Below are 11,827 nucleotides of genomic sequence, written 5' to 3' on the forward strand. Positions count from 1 at the left end.
AAAAAAATATAACATTTTATGACAAAGCAGATTCATCAACACATTTCTCATATACATGTAAAAAAATATATATATATACTGCCAATACAAAAATAACAAGTGTATTAATATAGACTATATAATTCATATTTTACCAATTGTTTTTTTTAAACATCAATCTTGAGTTTTACTACACGAATCTGCTGTTGACAGTCTCAAGGTGAATCTGTCCAACAGGGAAGTCAAGTGACATCGGTAAATTCTGGTTTCCATTAGTTACCACAGCCACAAAGTAAAATTGTCTATAGGCCTATCATAAAAGTTTATGAAAACAAATATTTAGGTTGGGGTTATTTGCAGTGTGATTAAAGTTCGGTCTAAAATTTGATTTTAAGAAGATAAATTGTAGAAATTGGCGGAGGTGGTTTATGACTTTAAGGCTGTGGTAACTAGTGACGACCGCAAATTCTCAAACAGCAAGCAAGTGGGAAAGGTTGCTTGGTCGACACGAAGCTAAATATGAACGAGACAATAGATCTGTAAAAAAAAAAAAAAGAACAATTTAAAAAAAACGGTGAGTTCAAGATCACTGTTTGAAATATGACGTTTCCTTGATCTTATGAAATCTAGCTAGCTATACCTGTTAAAAGTAGAAAAGCTAAGTTAGGGTCCTAGCCAATTAGCTAGCTAACGTTAGCATTGTTTATTTGTTTACCCCACTGCTGTCGCTGGCACACTCACTGTATGATAAAGGTAAAACGACAACGTTAGAATAACATAAATATATACAATGGTTAGATTGACTTCGAGTTGAACTTAGTAACGTTAGATGCGTTCTGTACATTGTGGATTTCGAAGGAAAGATTTATCTGCCTGTTTAGCTTCTGTCCAACTTTCTTTTTTTTTAACCTCTAAATTGTTTGTTGATATTGTTCACACATGCAAATTACTACTTATTGCATAAAGTTCACATATGCATGTGTTGACATTGACACGGTGTCTGTTTTGACCACAGTCCAATGCCATGTTCAGCCAAATAATCAGCATTGTTTGTGTATCTTCTGTCTGGGGCTTTGGAAGTGCTTTCTTACCAACCTCTTCAACTTCAAACAGGGAAGACAATATGAGTGACGCAGCTGCAACCGGAAGGCTAGAGGCACTGTCCTCCTAAATTAACTGTTGACTGAAATCAGTTGGACCGCATTGTTTGCCATGGGCACCACACTGAGTGAGCCTTGCATCTACGACAAGCTGTCTGAGAGCATCGATATTCTCCGCCAGTCGGGGTATCGCTATGGCATGTCAGAGCGGGAGATCGAGAAGTTTATCAAACAAGTCTTGGAGACCAACGAGCCTCGAAGAGACCCACCACAATTCCCCATCCTTCGAGCCACCATCAAGGTAAGATGCGCGCACACACACACACACACACTCATGTAAGATCATACACAGGGACTGTCTAAAAGGCACTTGCCCATCGGGAAAGTCAGGAGTATTTTTGGGTTGCCCAAAGATTGATCGCTTGCAGAAAAATCTAAAGTGGCTATTTGCACCTACATGGGAGGAACCAGAAAGAACAGACTGATAGAATTCTTTGCATTTTGTTTGTTTTCAGTAAAACACAATCACCTACCCAATGGGGAAACCACAGAGCAGGCTCATCTTGCATGATTGCTCAGGTCACTTGCCCTGGTCAATAAGGCAACCCTTAATATCAATCCCTGCATTGATGAACCATCCTCTCACTAGTTCCTCTTTTTCCATACTGTAGTTTGTGGTAGCAGTAGGCTTTCTGGTGGTGGTGGTGCTGGCCTTCACCTACCCCCAGACTCGGCCCCAGCTAGGTGTGACGTACACGGGGGGACATAACTGGTCATCCCCCCTCAGCCACATCAGACTGCTGGCTCTGCCCATTGCCAAGAAATACAACCTGCAAGGTACAGTAAGTCTAAAACACTATTTTAGACACTATCCATAGTTGTTCACTATAGACAATGGGTCTTTGTTCCTAGCCAGTGTGTGTAACAGCAGCTTCTCTCTCTCTCCTGTAGGTTTCCATGAGTGGTGGAGTGCAGGGGCTCTGCAACAGGGCCTGGTCAACTGTTCTGGCTGTGCTGAGGTGTCCTCTGTGCTGGAGGTCCCTGAAACACTCAGAGAGTCTGCAGCCATGCGCAGAGGTCCACAGCCTGTGCTGCTCAAGGTACGACCACCACTAACAATAAAGAAAGACTGAAAAACAACAATTTCCCTGAAAGTGAGGGTCAAGTCTGCTCATTGTTTACGGATCCACCACAGAATGATCTTTATTGAGCTAGTTCATTTAGATAACATCAGCAGTTAGTCTTGTCTGCGGCTGTGCCTGACATATGTCCTCTGTCTTTATGTAGGGTGGGGAGTCTCTGTGTCTGCAGAGGCAGCAGCTAGAGGAGCTCTACTCAGCCCACTCCAGCTCCATGAGTATACTACTGGAGGAAGATAACCTACTGTCACATGATGAGGGTTTTCCACAGGGCCCTGCAAACTTTACCCTGCTCTGGTACATTTACATTACATTTGACATTTTAGACATTTAGCAGGGTGGGAAATTAACACCCGCCAAATGCGGGTAGATTTTGGCATTGGTGGGTAAAAATATCACCAGCCACATTGGCGGCTGGTCACACAGCATTTGGGAACATTTTTTAAATATTTATTTTAATTTTATTTTAAACCGAAGCCCAAATGTAGAAGTTAGTCAAATTGACCTGAAAGGCTACTAAAGTGTGGCTTTGTCCTCATGTTTCTTGGCTAGTTGTTCAATATTATTTTGCGTTTGTTGCAACTGTCTGACACAGAGATTCTCAATCTCATCCCTGACAGACACTGAGTGCTGCCACCACAGTAATGGCCTGCCCCTTTTTAAAGGGGCAGCTGAAAAATTGTCACCTAATCACTCAAATATTTGTGCTTGATTGAGCATGGAACACTGCAAAAACCTTTTTATTCGTAAATGTTTAGTCATGTCTTATCATTAAGACACTCACATAATTTAATTGTGCTCCTGAATTTATTTGTGTGCTCATAAATAAACATATGTACCCTGAAGTAATAATAATTAACAAGTCGTATCATTCAGAATTTTGTGGCAGGGAAGGCACTTGTTGATGTTCAGTTGAAGAATTGTTAAGCGGTTTTACTTTTTACTATTGTATCTAAATGATTGATTTGACATACATTGGTTAAAAGACAGTTCACAAAAATGAAATTGAATTCAGCAATATACCACATTACAAAGCATACTCATTTGTGATTTTTGGTGTGATTATGATGAAAAAACACTTAGGCTGGTAAGAAAATAAGAGTGGCTGGTAGATTTGTTTTGATCTGCATGCCACAGTGGCCGTTGGAACAAAAAGTACAATTTCCACCCTGGGTCTTATCGAGTGCGACTTAGAGGAGCAATTAAGGTTTAAGTGCCTTGCTCAAGGGCACATTGATTTTTCACCTAGTTGGCTCTGGGATTCGAACCAGAGACCTTTCCAGGATACAGGCCCAACGCTCTTAACCGCTAGGCTACCTGGTGTGCGTGCATATGTACAGTGCCTTGTGAAAGTATTTCGGCCCCCTTGAACTTTGCGACCTTTTGCCACATTTCAGGCTTCAAACATAAAGATATAAAACAATTTTTTTGTGAAGAATCAACAACAAGTGGGACACAATCATGAAGTGGAACGACATTTATTGGATATTTCAAACTTTTAACAAATCAAAAACTGAAAAATTGGCTGTACAAAATTATTCAGCCCCCTTAAGTTAATACTTTGTAGCGCCACCTTTTGCTGCGATTACAGCTGTAAGTCGCTTGGGGTGTATCTCAATCAGTTTTGCACATCGAGAGACTGAAATTTTTTCCCATTCCTCCTTGCAAAACAGCTCGAGCTCAGTGAGGTTGGATGGAGAGCATTTGTGAACAGCAGTTTTCAGTTCTTTCCACAGATTCTCAATTGGATTCAGGTCTGGACTTTGACTTGGCCATTTTAACACCTGGATATGTTTATTTTTGAACCATTCCATTGTAGATTTTGCTTTATGTTTTGGATCATTGTCTTGTTGGAAGACAAATCTCCGTCCCAGTCTCAGGTCTTTTGCAGACTCCATCAGGTTTTCTTCCAGAATGGTCCCGTATTTGGCTCCATCCATCTTCCCATCAATTTTAACCATCTTCCCTGTCCCTGCTGAAGAAAAGCAGGCCCAAACCATGATGCTGCCACCACCATGTTTGACAGTGGGGATGGTGTGTTCAGCTGTGTTGCTTTTACGCCAAACATAACGTTTTGCATTGTTGCCAAAAAGTTCAATTTTGGTTTCATCTGACCAGAGCACCTTCTTCCACATGTTTGGTGTGTCTCCCAGGTGGCTTGTGGCAAACTTTAAACAACACTTTTTATGGATATCTGAAATGGCTTTCTTCTTGCCACTCTTCCATAAAGGCCAGATTTGTGCAATATACGACTGATTGTTGTCCTATGGACAGAGTCTCCCACCTCAGCTGTAGATCTCTGCAGGTCATCCAGAGTGATCATGTGCCTCTTGGCTGCATCTCTGATCAGTCTTCTCCTTGTATGAGCTGAAAGTTTAGAGGGACGGCCAGGTCTTGGTAGATTTGCAGTGGTCCGATACTCCTTCCATTTCAATATTATCGCTTGCACAGTGCTCCTTGGGATGTTTAAAGCTTGGGAAATCTTTTTGTATCCAAATCCGGCTTTAAACTTCTTCACAACAGTATCTCGGACCTGCCTGGTGTGTTCCTTGTTCTTCATGATGCTCTCTGCGCTTTTAACGGACCTCTGAGACTATCACAGTGCAGGTGCATTTATACGGAGACTTGATTACACACAGGTGGATTGTATTTATCATCATTAGTCATTTAGGTCAACATTGGATCATTCAGAGATCCTCACTGAACTTCTGGAGAGAGTTTGCTGCACTGAAAGTAAAGGGGCTGAATAATTTTGCACGCCCAATTTTTCAGTTTTTGATTTGTTAAAAAAGTTTGAAATATCCAATAAATGTCGTTCCACTTCATGATTGTGTCCCACGTGTTGTTGATTCTTCACAAAAAAAATACAGTTTTATATCTTTATGTTTGAAGCCTGAAATGTGGCAAAAGGTCGCAAAGTTCAAGGGGGCCGAATACTTTCGCAAGGCACTGTAGATAAACACAGACACACAACTACACACACATGCAGTGCATTTGGAAAGTATTCAGATCCCTTCCCTTTTCCACATTTTGTTACATTAGACTTATTATAAAATTGAATACATTTATTATTTTTTTTCCTTAGCAATCTACACACAATACCCCATAATGACAAAGTGAAAACAATGTTTGCAAAGGTAAAACAGATAACTTATTTCCATAATGATTCAGACCCTTTGCTATGAGATTTGAAAGTTTCCATTGAACATCCTTGCTGTTTCTACAACTTCATTGGAGTCCACTTGTGGTAAATTCAATTGATTAGACATGAATTGGAAAGGCACACACCTGTTTATATAAGGTTACACAGTTGACAGTGTATGTCATAGCAAAAACCAAGCCATGAGTTTGAAGGAATTGGCCGTAGAGCTCTGAGACAGAATCTGGGGAAGGGTACCAAAAAAATGTCTGCAGCATTGAAGGTCCCCCAAGAACACAGTGGCCTCCATCATTCTGAAATGGAAGAAGTTTGGAACCACCAAGACTCTTCCTAGAACCCCCGCCCGTCCAAACTGAGCAATCGCAGGAGAAGGGCCTTGGTCAGTTCCTCTGTGAAGATGGGAGAACCTTCCAGAAACCCAAACATCTCTGCAGCACTCCGCCAATCAGTCCTTTATGGTAGAGTGTCCAGATGGAAGCCACTCTTCAGTAAAAGGCACATGACAGCCCCCTTGGAGTTTGCCAGGCACCTAAAGGACTCTGACCATGAAAAACAATATTCTCTGGTCTGATGAAACCAATATTAAACTCTTTGGCCTGAATGCCAAGTGTCATGTCTGGAGGAACCCAGGCACCATCCCTACGGTGAAGCATGGGGGTGGCAGCATCATGCTGTGGGGATGTTTTTCAGCGGCAGGGACTGGACGACTTGTCAGGATTGAGGGAACGATGAACGACACAGTACAGAGAGATCCTCGATGAAAACCTACTCCGGACATCCTACTGGGGCAACAGTTCACCTTCTAACAGGACAGCGACCCTAAACACACAGCCAATACAATGCAGGTGTGGCTTCGGGCAAGTCCCTGAATGTCCTTGAGTGGCCCAGCCAGAGCCCGGACTTGAACCCGATCGAACATCTCTGAAGAGACCTGACAATAGCTGTGCAGCAACCTGACAGAGCTAGAGAGGATCTGCAGAGAAGACTGGGAGAAACTCCCCAAATACAGTTGTGGTGTCATACCCAAGAAGACTCAAGGCTGTAATCACTGCTAAAGGTGCTTCAATAAAGTACCTACTAATGGGTCAGACTACTTATGTAAATGTGATATTTAAAAATAAACAATCTCAAACCTGTTGGCTTTGTTGTTATGGGGTGTGTAGATTGAGGGGAATATATATTTTTTTAGAATAAGACTAACTTAACAATGTGGGGGGAAAATCAAGGGGTCTGAATACTATTTCTGACTGCACTGTAATGAGCATGACTTGGTCACTTTAAAAACAGGTCTCCAAGGAAAGAAAACAAGGATGCATTTCTGTTATTCTCATCTGACTAAATCACCTCTCCTCCACCCTCCACTCCCTAGGAGGTTTGCATCTGGTGCCAGAGAGAAGGTGTTGAGGTGGCTGTTCCCCAAAGCTGAGCTATGTCCTCTACTGGACAGCGCTGGAACAACACTGCAGCGTTGCCTGGTCACGCATAGTGCCAACTCTCAGAGCAGAGTGAGTCTGGCCTCTAACACAGCCCAAATATACAAACATGCATGTTTGTTGTTATGGTGTTTGGTGTGATTCAGCAGCATGTTGGTACAGTGGTATTGTGTGTGTGTGTGTGTGTGTGTTTTAGGGGGTGCGTGTGCTGGGCTGGCTGGTGGTAGGAGAAGGGCTACCCACGGTTCGAGTGGTCCCTGTCCACCGCTGTCAAAAACACTGTAGCTCCTTCAACCTCTGGCTGGGACCGGGAGATATGGGTGAGAACACAAACGTACTTACACGTATACTGTGTTAATTTTTTAGTTCATTATTTGAATATGGTGTGTTTGTGCTAGAGGTTTACCAATTCATCGGAATGGCCAATTTAATTGGGGCCGATTTCAAGTTTTCATAACAATCGGCATTTTTGGACACCGACTATGGCCGATTACATTGCACTCCACGAGGAGACTGCGTGGCAGGCTGACTACCTGTTCTGAGAGTGCAGCAAGGAGCCACGGTAAGGTGCTAGCTAGCATTAAACTTACCTTAAAAAAACAATCAATCTTAACATTCACTAGTTAACTACACATGGTTGATGATAATACTAGTTTATCTAGCTTGTCCTGCATTGCATATAATCGATACGGAGCCTGTTAATTTATCATTGAATCACAGCCTACTTATTTAACAAAAGTGCATTTGTGAAAAAAGCACAATCGTTGTACGAATGTACCTAACCATGAACATCAATGCCTTTCTTAAAATCAATACACAAGTATATATTGTTTTAAGAAATTCATGTTAGCATGCAATATTATCTAGGGAAATTGTGTCACTTCTCTTGCGTTCATTGCACACAGAGTCGGGGTATATGCAACAGTTTGGGCCGCCTGGCTCGTTGCGAACTAATTTGCCAGGATTTTACATAATTATGACATAACATTGACGGTTGTGCAATGTAACAGGAATATTTAGACTTATGGATGCCCCCCGTAAGATAAAATACGGAATGGTTCCGTATTTCACTGAAAGAATAAACGTTTTGTTTTCGAAATGATAGTGTCCGGTTTTTACCATATTAATGACCTAAGGCTCATTTCTGTGTGTTATTATGTTATAATTATGTCTATGATTTGATAGAGCAGTCTGACTGAGTGGTGGTAGGCAGCAGCAGGCTCATAAGCATTCATTCAAACACTGTTTGCCAGCAGCTCTTCGCAATGCTTCAAGCATTGAGCTGTTTATGACTTCAAGCCTATCAACTCCCGAGATTAGGCTGGCAATACTAAAGTACCTATTAGAACATCCAATAGTCAAAGATATATGAAATACAAATGGTATAGAGAGAGAGTCCTATAATAACTACAACCTAAAACTTCTTACCTGGGAATATTGAAAACTCATGTTAAAAGGAACCACCAGCTTTCATATGTTCTGAGCAAGGAACTTAAACGTTAGCTTTTTTACCTGGCACGTGTTGCACTTTTACTTTAATCTCCAACACTTTGTTTTTGAATTATTTAAACCAAATTGAACATGTTTCATTATTTATTTGAGACTAAATAGATTTTATTGATGTATTATATTAAGTTAAAATAAGTGTTCATTGGTCATTCAGTATTGTTGTAATTGTCATTATTATAGATGTATATACATTTTAAAAACGGCCGATTTAATTGGTATCTGTTTTTTTTGGTCCTCCAATAATCAGTATCTGCGTCGAAAAATCATAATCGGTCGACCTCTAGTTTGTGCTAGGCTGTAACAAAATCCTTTTTTTTTTTATAGACCTATACAAGTTTGCATTTAGTTTGACCTTTGTGCTTTGACCCTGCCAGTATATGCTGACCCGCGCTACTGGCAGATGGAGCTGTTCCCCGGCCGAGACCAGAACATTGTTTGTGACGGTTCCACTTTCTGAGGGAGGAGAGGAAAAACTGAACGAGACAGAATGGGAGTAAAGGGGAGGAGGATGGAGGGTTTGGACTTGCCATCCAGAACTCTTAAACCCTCACTCCAGTCCAGACTTCTTACCGGCTGAGAATATCACTTCCTGTGATTGGACCTTTTAACTGTCCCTTGTAGGCTTGTCCCACCCTCCTCTCTAGGTCTGGAAAAGTATACTTTCCACAGGCACAAAAGAGACTGAAGAGTTTCCCCTAATACTACACGCATCCCTAGCCCCTACTGTTCTCTTGCCTAATACCAAACCAATCCCTAAACCTCACCCCTCTCTGGCCTAATATCAAACTCATCCCTAGCCCCTACTGTTCTCTTGCCTAATACCAAACCAATCCCTAAACCTCACCCCTCTCTGGCCTAATATCAAACTCATCCCTAGCCCCTACTGTTCTCTTGCATAATACCAAACCAATCCCTAAACCTCACCCCTCTCTGGCCTAATATCAAACTCATCTCTAGCCCCTACCTGTGCCTCTTCATTGATATCCCTTCACAGATCTGCGGCAACTGGATGATTATAAGCAGGGAGGGACCACACTCGGGCTGGGAGATGTGTGTTGGTGAGGAAGAGGCTGGAACGTTCTCCCATTCAGCCCAAAGAAGAGAAATGGAGAGGGTGACTGATCTAATTTTTGGAACATCAGAAGGCCTTTGCTCCTATGCTGTGTTCAGTTGGAATGTTCAAGATTATTTTGGTTATGTATTTTAGTTGCGATCAAATCACATCCAGAATTGGACAGTTTTGCAGTGCTGCCCTCCCTCATCTACTCACTTATGAACTGGTCTGTATTCATCTAAATTCAACATGTCGCTGCTAATGTAACAATGACAGTTGGTTAGGAGGATGTGTAAAATTGATTTCTACATTTAAGGTGAATTGCTTTTGATAACAAAGTGCAGAAATTGTATTTAATATATAGTTGACGGTAAGTGCTTGTGCCATAATTTTAAATGCTGTATGTTAATGTTCTTTTCACTGATTGTTTTTGTTTTGTCTCTGCTTTTTCCCCCTGTCGTCCATTCGCCCAAGCACTTTAGCTATCCGGAACTTGTTGACAATGTCAGTGTTTGATGTTGTCACACTGTCGCCGTTCTGAGAATTGATCCTGTTCTATTGCTGAACATAATATTTATACAGTTTTAATCTCTCAGAATTCACAATTTTACACAATGTCAAGTTATGGCCATATTGTTAAGTTATACATTGTCACCGTTTTAAGTAAATCTGTTTTTAGACTTGTCACTTTGGTTTTCTCAATGCATCAATAACAATGTGATTATGTACTGGTAACTGCCAAAATAAAGGAAACTCTTGAGTAAATGAGGGATACAAAGTATATTGAAAGCAGGTGTGGTTCCTGAGTTAATTAAATAACATCCCATCATGCTTAGCGTCATGTATAAAAATGCCCGGTTGCCCATTATCTACCATGGCTAGGAGAAGAGATGTCAGTGACTTTGAAAGAAGGGTCTCAAAGGAGCATAGGGGGTTTAAGTGGTGTGTCACCAGATCTCAACTCAATTGAATACATGGGAGATTCAGGAGCATAACCTGAGACAGCGTTTTCCTCCAACAAAACAGCAAATTATGGAATTTCTCGTGGCAGAATGGTGCCTCCAATAGAGGTCCAGACACTTGTTGAATTTATGCCAAGGCTCATTGAAGCTGTTCTGATGGCTCAACACCATATTAAGACACTATGTTGGTGTTTCCTTTATTTGAGCAGGTACCTGTGTATTTTCAAGGGAATTCTGTTATCAGAGCTGCTTTTATTATTTTGTCATGTTCAAATGATGTCCATGTATTGAAGCCTAAATGATTAACAGTGGTTATTACGGTTAGACTTCATGACTGGGGATGTATTGGCATGTACTACTGCCATATTGTGTATATACATACTGTGAATGCAACTGTTCTTTGGTAGTACACATATCCAATTCCCTTTGTATGAACTCTGAGGATAGTGCCAAAAATGTCCTTATTTGAGTCAGTTTTCTGGGTGGATAACCCAGTCTGAAACCCAGTTGGGTGGTGTTTGATCTCTTTACTCGAAGCCCAGTTGGGTGGGTGAGATCTTTATCATTGTCTTTGCTGCTCAAAGTATATATTTGGTTCAAGGCCCTCAGCTTTCACCAACCGCTATCATCTCCTTCCTGATCCTGAAACATTTGCCTTGAGTTCAAGCTTGCCTTTTTCTTATCACGCCTTACTTACAGTATGTTAAATTATTTAGTTTTGTTTCTGTTAGCAAGGTTAAGACTACTACTAATGTTGTCCTTCAAGCAGGCTGCACTGGATACTTTGATGAAAACAGGGTAATGTATGTTGCTGGCTTTAAAGCTGCAATATTTAACTTTCTGGGCCACCTGACCAAATTCACATAGAAATGTGAGTTATATCTGTCATTCTCATTGAAAGCAAGTCTAAGAATTGGTAGTAGAGCTGTTATGTGCCGGATTTCTATTCTTCCCATTCTTACATTTTGTTTGTGTGCCTTTTACTTTCAGTTTGTACACCAGCTGAAAATACAATTAAGACAATTCAACTTGTTTAAATTGGCTTTGAATAATAGCTTTGTGTGATCAAATTGCAATGTGAGTCTAGGTTTACACACACAACCAAAACAAGTGTCTCTGTGTGTGTGTGTGTGTGTCTAATAGGTGTCATGGAAATCCACACTGATTTGACCATTGTATTTTCAGATATCCCTTGAAAAAATGAGACCTTATAAAATGTGCAATAATCTGTGTTGGATCGTAATCAGAGAGCATTATATCAAATAGTTTGATTTTCTGCACTCTTGTCAGATGCTGAATGTTTATATAATGTTTATAAATAAATGTTTTCTGCTCTACTGAGTGCTGTGTTGCTTGTCAGTTATATGCAGAGATTGACAAAAAGTAAGTACTTTCAGGGCTTTTTCCTATGTTGGCTACTGCTACATATTTTCAAGTAGTAAATGTTCACCTTTTACATATCTGAACAGCCTGCAGAAATTGCTGATCCTA

General features: G+C 40.9%; 1 protein-coding gene across 4 annotated transcripts; it reads left to right on the plus strand.

Annotated features, from left to right (window-relative positions):
- Positions 1-11: 11 nt before the first annotated feature.
- On the plus strand, positions 12-11,673 carry c7h6orf89 (chromosome 7 C6orf89 homolog). Of its 4 annotated transcripts, none has more exons than XM_021610392.2 (8): positions 12-553; positions 1,060-1,380; positions 1,751-1,916; positions 2,031-2,179; positions 2,367-2,515; positions 6,748-6,883; positions 7,008-7,131; positions 8,695-11,673. In XM_021610392.2, exons 2-8 carry the CDS (start codon positions 1,192-1,194, stop codon positions 8,775-8,777), a joined length of 996 nt encoding a protein of 331 aa, XP_021466067.2. In that variant the 5' UTR covers positions 12-553; positions 1,060-1,191; the 3' UTR covers positions 8,778-11,673. The 4 variants fall into 4 exon arrangements, with proteins under 4 accessions (XP_021466067.2, XP_021466066.2, XP_036839866.1 ...); XM_021610391.2 differs by having other exon boundaries at positions 1,093-1,380; XM_036983971.1 differs by having other exon boundaries at positions 1,093-1,380; positions 9,315-11,673.
- The last annotated feature ends 154 nt before the right edge of the window (positions 11,674-11,827 follow it).

Source organism: Oncorhynchus mykiss, chromosome 7, assembly GCF_013265735.2.
Source record: "Oncorhynchus mykiss isolate Arlee chromosome 7, USDA_OmykA_1.1, whole genome shotgun sequence".
NCBI lineage: Eukaryota > Metazoa > Chordata > Actinopteri > Salmoniformes > Salmonidae > Oncorhynchus > Oncorhynchus mykiss.

Bases quoted from the DNA above. Each gene is read 5' to 3' on its own strand.
- c7h6orf89 (XM_021610392.2), top strand. From the start codon at position 1,192: ATGGGCACCACACTGAGTGAGCCTTGCATCTACGACAAGCTGTCTGAG. The intron at 2,180-2,366 runs GTACGACCACCA...GTCTTTATGTAG, and splicing joins CACAGCCTGTGCTGCTCAAG to GGTGGGGAGTCTCTGTGTCT. The intron at 2,516-6,747 runs GTACATTTACAT...TCCACTCCCTAG, and splicing joins GCAAACTTTACCCTGCTCTG to GAGGTTTGCATCTGGTGCCA.